At 31.3% G+C, this 13,607-nt stretch overlaps 1 protein-coding gene across 1 annotated transcript; it reads left to right on the top strand.

The window, feature by feature from the left end:
* The first annotated feature begins 7,188 nt into the window (after positions 1-7,188).
* Positions 7,189-13,002, top strand: LOC111286149 (protein tesmin/TSO1-like CXC 6). Its single transcript, XM_022875971.2, has 9 exons — positions 7,189-7,344; positions 7,455-7,851; positions 8,260-8,367; positions 8,940-9,117; positions 9,410-9,766; positions 10,202-10,305; positions 10,411-10,508; positions 11,686-12,105; positions 12,431-13,002. The coding sequence occupies exons 2-9, from the start codon at positions 7,463-7,465 to the stop codon at positions 12,688-12,690; spliced, it is 1,914 nt and encodes a 637-aa protein (XP_022731706.2). The 5' UTR covers positions 7,189-7,344; positions 7,455-7,462; the 3' UTR covers positions 12,691-13,002.
* Positions 13,003-13,607: the final 605 nt, after the last annotated feature.

Genomic DNA, 13,607 nt, shown 5'->3' with positions numbered 1-13,607 from the left:
AAACTAATAATCCAAAGTTTAATTCGATTAATTTATATAAACATTTAATAAATTTAAAATTTCAGTTTCAATACTTCAAACATAATTCAAGTTTTTCCAAGTCGAAAGAGTAAAGCTATCTAGTTAAAAGAAGCCATGCATATAACTTGAATTGACACAATCATATCAACCATATGTTTTCTTACTGCTTCCCGGAAAAAAAAAAAAAGTCCTCTTATTTGCATATTTCATGCTCACCCGACAAATGGCACAAGAGACGATATAACGCATTGCTCTTTACCATGCTTTGAGTGGATATAAAGTGTGAAAACAATGTTTACTAAAAAAAAATATTGCAACTCACTTTGAGGTCGAAATAAAATCAAAGGCAAGCATCAATTGTTTTCGACGAATAATGAATAATGTTCTCTGGATGGGCTTTGAAAATTTTATTTATTGTGGCAGTAATTAATAAGAACTTATTCTAGAATTGTATAGATACTACTAGAAATTAAGAGATAATAATAGAGAGAAGAAGTGGGTGGCTATGGTGGATCGAGTGCAGTACCCTTGTTTTCATACAGGAGGCTTGGGTTTTTCAGTTTGTCGCTCAGGATCCAGGGGTCAGTGAATCCATTGATATTTGTGTTGAATTTGGCAAAGAAATGTCATAGATGTCGAGGATTTGTTGGGTCTAATCACTTAAAGGGATACATCATCGTCCTTCTTTGTGGAGAGGACCCTCCTTATAATGTTCTGCCATCATAAGCATAGACCCAACACTCACATCCAATTAAAAAAGAAAAAACAAATGTTTCCAAGAGAAGTGTTTCTTTAGATGATCTGTTCCTTAAGTTCCCAGCTGTCTGTTCCTGAGATTTTCTCACACATGGCTCATGGTTGCAGTTACCGCACCAACTTCAAAGTATCGTTGACTTGGAATAAGAACGTACAACTGATCAGTTGTGGTGAATCCATTGTACAGGGTGGCAGATAGATATTTTGGCCAATTAATCAGTAGCATATTTCACTGAATTTGTCTGTGATCTGAGATGCATTTTATTTGGTGGCTCAGATAGGTTGTTTTTGGCAGTTTTGGATGCTGATTAAGACTCAGAAAAATCACCTGAGATTTCGGATAAAAAAGCACAAACTTCAACCAATTAGCCTTGTTGAATTCTGCAAAAGCCGCAAAACCTGCAGAAATGCTGTTGCAAATTTCTCTAGTTATGATCTGCTCTTCTCGATTTATTTCAATTTACATGAATATGGAATCTTTCTGCTATATACACTAGGTAAGAGTCAGCTAACAGAAGGGTACCGATGATCATCACCCAAAGGTTTGCCTAAATATAAAGGGAAAGACCAGACCTTGTAAGCTAATTAAAGAAAAAGGGGTTTTATCAATCATGAGCCTCTTTATGCTGGAAAATGGAAAGTGTCAGGACCATTTTTTTTTTAAAACGCTTTCGGACAAAACCCATAACTTTTTCTGTGCTCAAAAGGTTGTTCCTCTCTCACACATAAAATAAAATAAAAACCAGTTCAAAGTTGAAATAATTCTCCAAAAATCAATTAAATACATGTATATGGTTGAACACTATTAATATAAATCAGAATCTACCCATTTTTCCACTAGATCTCTTTTACATATATATATATATATATATACATAGATCTTCGTAAGCCGTAAATTAATTACAAATATTAAAATTTGAAAGACAAATTTATTGCATAATACTCTATTACCCATTAGTTTGTCTTCTCTTTATGCATGCATACGTCCATGCCTGTATTACTATATATGGTACGAATGATCATTCATTGCAGATATTTCTTTATATAATTGGCAGTTTTCTTTCTTCTACCTTTCCTTTTTTTTTTTAGCTAATTAATGATTATAGGATTGTGATTTGCCTATAAATAATTGTTAATCAGGTTGGCAGCAACTTCCTTTTTTACGCTATAGTCCCTGATCTGATCTTAATTCGTTAAAATTTTGATGAAATTGGTATGTTCATTATCTATACCCCTCAGAAACTCAGATATATAGCACATTAAAAGGATCATGGTAAATAATTAATTAACTTAAGCTTGGCTTAATTGATGTAAACTTTAAACATATAAAACATAGAAAGGACTAGGATTTTTATACTACTATTATCAATGTATCGATTTAACCCCAAATTCAGTACTCAAACAAAGGTGGCAAAACTGGCTTGCTTTACTTCCCAACAACTGATTAAGAACATAGAGGAAGAAAGATTCCAAAATAAATAAATAAATATATAGTTATTTGGGAAAGAAAAAAGCTGCCCTAAAGAGGGGATTTAGGCAATTATCCAGAAAAAAAAAATAGTCCCCCAAAAATTTACTGGGCAATGGGCATAGATTTTACCGAACAAGAAGATGAATAATCACATGGCTACAACGATACTAACATATATACTTAGAAATCCTGCAAGCAGGAAACGATTCGATAGTGATCAGACAGCTGCTATGCTGTTTCAGAGCAAAAATTTGCGCAGCAGATCATCAGATCACTTCCCCTGTCCAAAATATCAGCACAGATCTATCATAGACATGCATGCTGGACATTTGTAGTTGCATGCAGCATAATTTTGGCTTCAGCCTGCAGTGAATATTGATAAGAGATCTCACAAAAAAGTACCCAAGATTTAGTTTTCCTTTTTCGTAATTAATTTCCTTAAAAAATTACTAATACTATGGAGGGTTTTCCTTTTGTGACATTTGATGTTTAAAAATATTAGCATATATTTCCTTTTAATAAAAACAAACCAGGACTTTACACTTCAGGTTTCAGGAGTAGTCCTAGAGATGCTGGGCCATAAGATTCCTGAGACTATGTGAATCTGTTCTTAGTTGTATTTGTGGTAAATTTCGCAGTATATTTTGTCTGTAGTAATTAAGTTTTTGATCTATTCACTCTTTGGTCGACGATCGATGAATATGTCGCCCTTGGGGCATTAATCGGTTTGGAAACACAATATTTTGGTTTTATTTGAACTAGATCTAGAGAGTCAGCCCACCACATATAAACGGGGAAAAATAAAGTACTAGTAAAATTTTTATGAATTATAATACAATTTTGAAAACAAAGTTGTAGTAAAAAAAAAAAAAAGTTGTGGGTAACTTGAAGAGAAATCGATATTCATATATACAAATATGAAAAGTATGTCCATTTACTAAGTCAATTAATCTATAAGGCTAATGGACAATTATATAAATTAAAAAAAAAAAACTATATTGTGGGATAAAGACATCCTTGCTCCGCCAACTTCAGACGGATTGCCCTTCAAATGAGTTTTATTTATAACCAATTGCATCCCAATTTCCCGAACTTATAAGTTATTGGTCATATCCACATGCATTTACAAAGCTTTACACATCAGCATGTGAATTTCATGACCATATTTTTTTTTTTTGGTTTATTTTATTTTATTTTCCTCCTTAATTTGTTTTGCATTTTATCCTGACCACTTTCTCTCTTGGCATTTTCAGTACATTTCGTTTTCAATATATTATTTTTCCAAGGTGGGTAATGTACATATCTCTGTCATGGTAGGTGAGGTCTTTAATTAAAATAATCAGTTGCTGAAATATTAATTTATACAAAGCAAATTACGTTTGCCAATTGTGGAACAAGTAAATATAAATTGAAAGAGGAAATTAATTAATAAAAGGATTAATCTTGCAAATTAGATCAAGATGGAATTGTGTGGTGGAGTTGTTTGGGTCCTTCTGGTCGAACCCGTGGTGGCAAATTTTAGTTTAATTAGCAGCAAAAACAATATATATTAGATTATGAAAATTTCTATATAGTGTAATTAAATGATTATCACAAATCTTATTAAAATATATTTATTATATTCAATAAATATAATAAATAAATGTACATGATAATATTCTAACAAAATCACTTATATATGGAGTTTAAAATTTCATCATGATAAATAATTCATTAATTGCTTAATTCTTTGTTTAACTATCAATTATAATTTTTTTACCTTAGTTGTAGATATTAAATTTCATCCGCCTGAAAATTTAATTGATGATATTCGAGAGTTGAAGGATAGGAAATTGGGTACGTTCCATCATATCTGGAGCGAAGTAAACTTTTTGGGCGAATGTTTTGGCCAAACCAGGTTGTAATATGGATACGGATATCGAGAATATTCTATGGTCCCATTAGATTGAAATCTCAACTTTTCTTTCAGCTGACGGGGAGTGAATTTTCCTATAATTTATAAATGTCGTAAACTATTTTTCGGCTTTTGTCATTATTAAAAAAAATTCAAAAGTATATAAACGTTGTCAAAATGATAGCAGGCTATTTATATAATTTTGGTCCTATCTTTTTTATTTTCAAATTAATTGAATTCCATCCAAATGGAAATGTAATATAAGCTTTCATTTGTTTCATAAAAAATAATTTTTGAAAAATAATTTATATTTTCTAAATTAAATTTTTTTGTTGTTGTTTGGATGAGTTAATGAAAAATATTTTTTGTTGGTTGTTTTATTGTTTTTTGAAAATATTTTTTTCAAATAATATTAATATAATTATTAAAATATTAAAAACTATTTATTATTAAAATATATTGAAATTATTTATTATTAAAATTATTATTATTAAAAAATAATTATATTTTAATAATAATATTTAATATTAAAATATTATGTTAATATAAAAAATACTTAAAATAAAACTATTTATTATTCTTTATATTATTTATTAATATATTATAATATTATTTATTAATCATATTTATTAATATATTATATTAATAGTATTTTTTTATTAATATATTATTATAATATTTATTAATTAAATTACTAATATTTATTGTTATATTATTTATTAATAATATATCATTTATTAATATATTATAATATTATTTATTAATAGTATATTATTTATTAATATGCTATAGTATTGTTTATTTATTAATATAACATTATTTATAAGTAAAATTATTTTAGAAGTATTAATAAATAATTCTACTCATAGACAGTTTTTTTTGAAAAATATCTTCATTTTTTCAAATTCGTAAAACAAATCCAAAAAAATGATCTTATTTTTTATTGATCAACAAGCCAATTTATGTTGACTAATCAATTTTTTGCAAAATAAACATCTGAAAATCTGAAATTATTTTTTGAAAATTATTTTCCATGAAATAAATAAAGCCTAGAAGTGTGTTTAGACAAAGTATTTGAATGACGGATTTCTTTTGAATTAAGGTTTTTAAAAGTTCAATAATGAATTTAATTTTTTGAGTAAAAAGAAAAAATTTTAAAATTTAGATAAAATTTAAAAAGAAAATTTAAAGTGCTCAAATTTTCTTTTGAAATTCTACCAAAATGTGGTTTTTCAAAATTCCTCAAAATCCTCTATTTTATTGTGTATGTTTCATCATAAAATAAAAAATTTGAAAAAAAATAAATATCATATTATTTAGCAATAATATTTTTTATTTTTTATATTATTAATAATATCAATATATTTGTATAAATTTAATGATACTCCTATTGCATGTTTATTTACACATATATTTTTTATTTTTAATATTATTATTCTTTTATAATTATTTTTTATCTCCTCAAATTCTAATAAACTAATTTTTTTAAATGTTTATTTAAAAAAATAATTGCAAATATTAATATTTTAAAATAATACATTTTAAAATTATATAATTTCATAATATTTTAAAATTCTCCATCCAAATGCATTCTAAAATTATTAACCAAACTCTTCTCATCATGAGTTAGAAGCATTTGCATTGATGCATTTACTTGCGGTGGTTGGGAGAGACTCAAAATCCTTAATTATTGGTAGAAGCTAATAGTACCACTATAATTGTATATAAGGAATCAATCAAGTATAAGATGCAAATATATATTAATTAATTACCGGGATTAGAGTTTGATCTTTGGTAACTTTAAATATCAACAAATGTTGCGATCGAGAGTTGGGCTGACGAAAAAAATGGAAATTCATAATTTTGTCTTCTTTTATGCATAATTTGCATAAAAATTTAATAAGTGCAAAATCATTAAATTATGTAATAGAATTCATGGATTTATATAGCATATGATTTTATTTACTTACTTTTTTCAACGGTCCCCTCTTTTACTTTTCAATACATCAATTCATTATTACTGTTCATAAATTTATGGATGGTTACATGTAAACGATGATGACAAGTGTATTAAAAAGCAATAAAGAGAACCTAAATTTTTTAGAGTGAAAAAATTTCAACGTTATATTTAATAATAATAACTTTCATTAGATTAATAAAAATTATGATTATGTAATAGATAAAACCTTTAATTTCTGTTTGATAATTCGAAAATGAAAGATTAATTCGTTTGACTATAAAATCATGCATTAATCATGAATCAAATGTTTGAATTTAAACAAGATAAAATAAAAATTTTCACCTAATTATCATTACTAATTTTAAATTTCTTTTTTTTTTTTTTATAAACTTGAGTTTTTTGAAAATAAAAAATCGAACTTCATTTAGTTCTCATAAATGTAAAATCATAATAGTTCATTGATATTTATAATAACGAAACATTCTCAAAGCCTACAACTATAAACGTTAACTGACGTTACCTTATAGTAATTAATATTTTAAATAATCACAATGCTACTCTCTTTTTACAGCTTTCAAAAGAGGGGAAATCTCAAAAAAAAAAAAAAGAGAAATCAATTTGAGCCCTAATTAAAAAAAAAAAAAAACAAAACAAATATCTTTTGAGGGCCCGAAATTTTAAAGTTTATAAAGCGACGGTGTTTATCCTTGCATGCTTCACAAATTTCCGTGGCAAACACAATTTTTTATTTTAATTTTAATTTGAATTGTAATTAGAAGACGTGTTCCTTTTAGATATTCAACACTTGGGATATCTTCCGTCCATTTTAGACCATAAACCAATCTCATCCGTACACGTGTAAATAAAAAGGAGAATCCAATCGCTTTCTGACTCCCTTAGCGCCAAATTCCACTCCCCTCACTTTCCCAGCAAAAACAAAAAACCTAAACCTATCTTAATCCAACGGTTTTCATTCAGTCCCGACTCCTTTTCCCAAATCTCATCCGTCAATCAAGAATTTCAATTTCATCCGTCCGATTCAATCCAAAACAAACTCAACCATCCATTTTTCTAAATTTCAATTTCAAAGTAACTGGGAGAGGGAGTGAGGCACAGGCTGAAGAAGAAATAAAAAGGCAAACATTTCCTTACAAAACTTTAGATTATGGCGGCTTAGCTCCTTGCAAATTCTCCAAACCTTTATTTTTGTCTTTAGATTTTCATTCAACGGAATTTTGAACGGTAAAAAAGAAAGGAAAACTCCATAGCTTGCGTTTATGCGTTTGAATTTCAATTTAATTTAGTCTGATTTTATTATTATTATTTATTTAAGTTAATTTGTTTATATGAAGATTGGATAATGGAGCAAGGAGAAACGGTTTCGGATTTCGCACCGAAGAAATTGGCTAGGCAATTAGATTTCACAGGGGTGTGTCGCGCGTCGGCAAATGTGACGTTACCGGATCACCCGATGCATTTACAGTCACAGTCGCAGCCGCAGCCTCAACCGCAATGGCAATCGCAAACGCCGTTGCAGACGAAACATCAGCAGCAACCGCAGGAACTGCAATTGCGGTTATATTTACAGCCGCAAAAGGTTCAGTCGCCGCTGCAGCCACAACAAAAACCTCAGTCACCGACAACACCGCAAGTTCAAACGCAGCCGCCACCACCTCTGCCGCAAGTTGGCGTGGTGCATCGAGTACCTCATCCGGTCCAGAAGCTTCCGCTGGCAACATTTCAATTGAGGTAGCTTTTCTTAAAATCTTTAATTTCCCTCTAGATTAGAAATGTCTTTTTTGTTAGAAAAGAAAATTATATCACGTTTTTATGCCTTGAAGATTTATTTTTCTTGAAAATAAGCGCAATTATGATTTAAATAGACTTTAATTGATCCTAAAAACAAAGTCATTTGTTCTTTTTGGCAATTTCTTTTTTCTAATTTCAGAATCTAATTATTTTTTCTTGTTTTTTTTGAATAAGCAACAACTGAACTTTTTAGATTACCGTTATCTGTTGGCTTTTTTGGTTTTTCTGTTTAAAGAAACCTTTTAGGTTTTATTGGCACTGTAAAATAGTGAGAACATTATGCACAACTAGAAATATACTTATATCATAATGTTGTTTTTAACTCTTTGTGCGTATGTGTTTGTCCAGCAAGCAAGAGTCCCCAAGGTCTAGATCACGTGCCCATGCTGAAGCAAAAGATGGGACTCCAAAGAAACAAAAGCAGTGTAATTGCAAGAATTCTCGGTGCCTGAAGTTGTAGGTTTTCCAACACCTATTTGAATTCTATATCAGCTTTTTATTTACATGTTTGATCAATAAATTGTAGATATCAAAGTGCTACTTGATATGATGTTATTGATCATTTGTGGAGACCTAAAAAAAGTTTCTATATGGGTTCCGCTTTTAGGAAGTGTTGTTTGAATAAGAGTGATGGGTCAAAGTGCTGATTGACTTCTGCTTACTCCATTTTCTTCTTCTGCCTGTGGTAGATGATCTGTTATTCTCAGCGTAAATATGAAATTCTCTTTGGGGGAAACTTTTGGTCACATGTAGTAATGTTTTCCTCGTACTAGTGGTTTTCTTGTGGAAATGTGAATCAATCTTCATTTGATTACAATTAACTAACACTCGGTTTATATGATTTTTCCTTCACCAAGTATTTTGGATTTATTAGTTAACTGAATTATCTGATTTAAATTGAACCAATAAATACTTGCATTTGTTAGTGTATGTTTGAACTTGTTGCTTTATGTTTGTGGTCCATCATATTTTTCCTGTGTTTCTTTTATGTGGAACCGATGTGCATATTTTTTTTGGGTTATTATTAGGTACTGTGAGTGCTTTGCTTCTGCAATTTATTGTAACGGTTGCAATTGCGTAAATTGCCATAACAATGTGGAGAATGAAGCAGCAAGGCAAGAGGCAGTTGGAGCAATCTTAGAACGCAATCCAAATGCATTTAGACCGAAGATTGCCAGCAGTCCCCACACACCTCAGGATGCTAGGGTATGTTATCTGACACCTTCAAGCTGCCTCATTATAAGTGATACTAGGTGACAGCAATGAGATTTTCCAGTTTTTATTTCCTTCCTATGAGGTTCAATTGTGAAGAATAATGTTAAACTGAGCCTATTTTAATTATTCTTTTGGTTTTATTCTTTTTATTTGAAGTATGGTATTGTGTTATTGCATCTTGTGGAAGCAGGATATGCAACGATCAATATAGTTGTTTATATAGAAAAATGAAAATTGATTTTGCCAAGTTTTAGAATTTCTTATTTTCTGGAAACAAATCCAGGACGATGCAAATGATGTCCAAATGGTCGGAAAGCACAATAAAGGATGTCACTGCAAGAAATCTGGTTGTCTCAAGAAGTATTGTGAGTGCTTCCAAGCTAATATTCTATGCTCAGAAAATTGCAAGTGCATGGACTGCAAGAACTTTGAAGGAAGTGAAGAAAGAAGAGCTCTCGTTCATGGAGATCATATCTCCATGGCTTACATGCAACAGGCTGCAAATGCAGCCATTAGTGGTGCCATTGGATTGTCTGGCTATGGGACTTCTTTGGCATCCAAGAAGAGAAAAAGTGAAGAACTCTTATTTGGTCTAGCAGTCAAAGATCAATCCATTCAAAAGATTGTTCAACAGCAACAGGTGATTTTTTATTTTGAAATTATGATTATATGCAAGAGTCATCTTGGTTGATCAAGGTTGCTGATTGGATTTGTGCAGCCTTTAGAGAAAAATTATGCTTTATGTTATGGGATCATCTTATAACCACCTTTTCTATCAGGCATCAAAGGTTTTTTTATATTACTCATGGTATCTAAATGAAAAATAATTGTGTAGATGGACTCTGTGGCTTTCTCATTAGGAATCATCTATTCTATATGGTACCTTTGCAAATTGATGCAAATAATGATATTTAGAGATGAATAGAAAAAAGCAGTTAAATTTTGAAGCCCCAAATTTTGTCTCAGCTGTTTTTAAGATTCTAATTATTACATGATGCAGACAAAAAATATTGGCTGTTTCCTCTTCTTTTTCAAGGAGAAAATGGATACTAATCTATTTCTTAATTCCAACCAGGAAAATCATCTAAGAAATTCTTTTGTCACATCTTCTCCATTATCCGCTTCTGTTTCTCGCACTGCTAATTCAGCATCATTGGGATCTTCGAAATTCACATACAGGTAGAATTGTGTGGATCTTTAATCTGCCTGTAATTAACAGAAACATCCTTTTTTGGTTCTTTCCCCCTTTTAGGAGCTAATTAGTGTCACTATACATTATTGAAGATCTCCATTGGCGAACATCCTCCAACTACAAGATGTGAAGGAGCTGTGTTCAGTTTTGGTGTTAGTTTCATCAGAAGCTGGAAGGGCACTTGCTGCAGGTACTACTTATTATTCATACATACAGAACTTGTTGTTTCTTTTCATTCAGTATTAGTGTCAACTTTTTAGTTAATCATATTACTGAAATTGCCACAATGAATATGTTGTATGCACTATCAGTTGATCACATGTTTCCAAAATTTATCCTTGTTAAAAGTTGTCTTCCTGCAATCTGTATCTTCTCCATACATTTCCCCTTCTTAGCTTTGAATGATAAAAGCTTTTGTCATCTGTAAAATTAGAGGGAAGGTCAGTAAGGTAGCTGCTTTTATATTTAATCATAGAAAACTTATATTTGCATTGTAAAAGCCATGACTGAATATTACAACTGTGTGGATAAGTTTAAGGTAATGATTCTACCATTAGGCCTGCATAGGTGAAGCTGATAAATTATTTTATAGAAAAACAATGAGTATGTATTATGGAAGCCAAGAGGATTTGCTTTGTAGTAATGCTATTGAATGAAAGTCATCATAGTGACTCAAGCATTCCTCTTCGAAAGAAATTGGAAAAACTTTTCTGGTACTTTTATAGCCTATAGGGGCATAATATAGAAACTTTTCTAAATCATATAGAAAGATTGACGAAATAGTGAAAAAAATAAATAAACTTAAGTAAACAAAGTCTTAATATTATATGGATGGGAATGTTGATGGAAATGTTGAGAACAATAACCTTTGAAAAGTCCACGATATTTCCTTTGTTACACATCAAAATTATATGTATGACAAGTTACTGTGGTCTGGACTCTGGAGGACTCAATGGTTGACCTATTCATCATCATTGAGACTCTCTAATCTCTATCTTTCATGGTTCTTTGTGATGATTTTTCTCATGAATATAGTCAATTGGATGGATTCCAAAAGAAAAATCAAAACCTCAAACTTGCTTCCTATAGACTCCTAGGAATGTCATCTTATTTGTAATACCTGTTTCATGCATTAAGCAAAGAAATAGAAAAAAATTTTAAGTGATGGTCTGAACACTGTTTCTTGACCAATATATTTCTCCCTCCATGATATATGAATCATGTATCATTAAACATAATTCCATACTTGATTCATCTTGGGCTAGTGTGGTTAATTTTCCATAGCAGGATTCACAATTTGAATGCATTTTGTTACTTCATTGGAAGATAGCATATAGTAGTACTAACGTGGAAGTTACAATCTCCAGAGAAAAGTAGCAAAATGGATCGGGAAACAGAGGGAGGCCCTATCGAAACTATTGTTTCATCTGGTCAGGTGCATGGAATGAGTCAGAAAGGTAATTACGTTCATAACAGTGCCACTGATGAACGTAGCAGTGAGAACCAGGGAAATGCAGATGGAAGTGGCAACTCTGGAGCAGATGGTGATGATGTGCAAAACGGAAGGCCACTGTCACCTGGAACACGTGCATTGATGTGTGATGAAGAAGATGTAATGTTTATGGCAGCTGGGTCACCTAATGTATTGACAGGCGATTCTCAAAACATGACTCAAAAATCATCAAATGGGCATGAGTGCACAGAGGTCTATGTAGAGCAGGAAAAGCTTGTTTTGACAAGGTTCTGTGATTTCCTCAATCAGCTTATTACTTGTGGGACCATAAAAGGTAATCTAGTTGGTTTCACAATGTTAGACTCCCAAATTTTGATAATTTATTATGGGCAAAATCCAATCAGGGTTTCTTCTTGGAAACTTTGCTCCAAATGGTGAAGTTGCTGCCTTATATCCATTACAATTCTCACTCTGTTATGGATTTTGTTTAGGGCTCCATATAATCTGATTAATGCTGAAGGTTTTAGTTTCTGGATGTTGAAAAATTTAGAATTGAAAGAAATAAAATAGTAGGTGTGCAGTCTTTTAATCTTAATTCTTAGGTGTTCATTTTTTGATTAATGTTTTTGAATGATGATTTGCCCTCATACATGTTACAGAAACAATGTGGTCTCCAATGGGCACAGGTGAAAAAAAAATTCAACAAGAAGAACCTGTGGAGAATGGTGTTGTAGAATCTGGAACTCGTGCAGGTGGACTGAAGGAGCCTTATTGTAGTGGAATTGTAAAATCTCCAATCTCAGCAACTGTAGAAATAGGTCAGACTGTCTCTGCATCCTCTTCTGCTTTGAATACTCATCTTCCTTTGAAGCATGAATTGCCTATTGGAAAGGGTGTGGAGATTAAGGACTCGAATTAGCGACAAAGATAGTTCTAAGTATCAGCATTCATTCTTATGTTAAGGTCCCCATTTTCTCCCTCCTCTTGATTCTTGGATATGACATTAGCTCCTATTATTAGAAATGTTGGTTGAAGAGTTAACCATAACAGCTAGATGCTTAGACCCTTACCGTCTTACAACATTAGGAACTAGTGAAATAATCGTTTTGGATTTTTTTGGGGGCTATTGTGCTCTTGTGCTAGTCTTAATAATATCAGTTTTATCAGATGCACCATTGGATCCTCAATTGATTAATCCAGTGCTTACCTTTATATTTGTTATAATTCAATTATGCCTTTTTAAGTTCTTAGCTTTCTGCAAGTAGTGTGAAGGCATTACTTTTTGCAAAATCTGGTATTCCAAAAATGATGCATACTGGAATAGATTGTAGTTGTATCCATCTGACATAAAATGCTTGAGCAAAAAGATGCATTGTTGAAGTTTCTGGGTGGGTGGAGGAGCTTCGTAGCAACTTCCTAAACTGGTTTTCCATTCTGAAGTGAAATACGTAGAAAAACAAAATGGAGCTTCCTTTCACCTTCCTTCCTTCCCCTCTTACCACTTTTGATTCAAGCAAAATCTTGTTTTTTTATGGTTATGGCCTTGTGTTTCCCCTTCATTTCGCTTTCCTTTTAGCCGAAGGGGCCAAAACAGTGTTAAAACTTACAGTCATGTACCCTAAAGGAAACACTGTTACAATTGGTTCTGGGCCTTCTTTGGGTATAACATTTTAGGCCTTATTATTTCTTCTCACTAAAAAATAATAAAATTACAGTAGTACTATATGGACAAAAAAGGGGGCTTCCCTTCCACGTACCTTGTTGTCTTGTTCCTTGCGTACTTTGCTTTTTCATTTTTTCGATGTTTGAATGAATTTGAAAAATGGTTGCCTCTCA

Source organism: Durio zibethinus, chromosome 6, assembly GCF_047325235.1.
Source record: "Durio zibethinus cultivar Kanyao isolate XHJ-2024 chromosome 6, ASM4732523v1, whole genome shotgun sequence".
Lineage (NCBI taxonomy): Eukaryota > Viridiplantae > Streptophyta > Magnoliopsida > Malvales > Malvaceae > Durio > Durio zibethinus.
Note: the sequence above shows the minus strand (reverse complement) of the source record. Positions and strands in the feature narration are given on the sequence as shown.

Bases quoted from the DNA above. Each gene is read 5' to 3' on its own strand.
- LOC111286149 (XM_022875971.2), top strand. From the start codon at position 7,463: ATGGAGCAAGGAGAAACGGTTTCGGATTTCGCACCGAAGAAATTGGCT. The intron at 8,368-8,939 runs GTAGGTTTTCCA...GGTTATTATTAG, and splicing joins AATTCTCGGTGCCTGAAGTT to GTACTGTGAGTGCTTTGCTT. The intron at 12,106-12,430 runs GTAATCTAGTTG...TACATGTTACAG, and splicing joins TACTTGTGGGACCATAAAAG to AAACAATGTGGTCTCCAATG.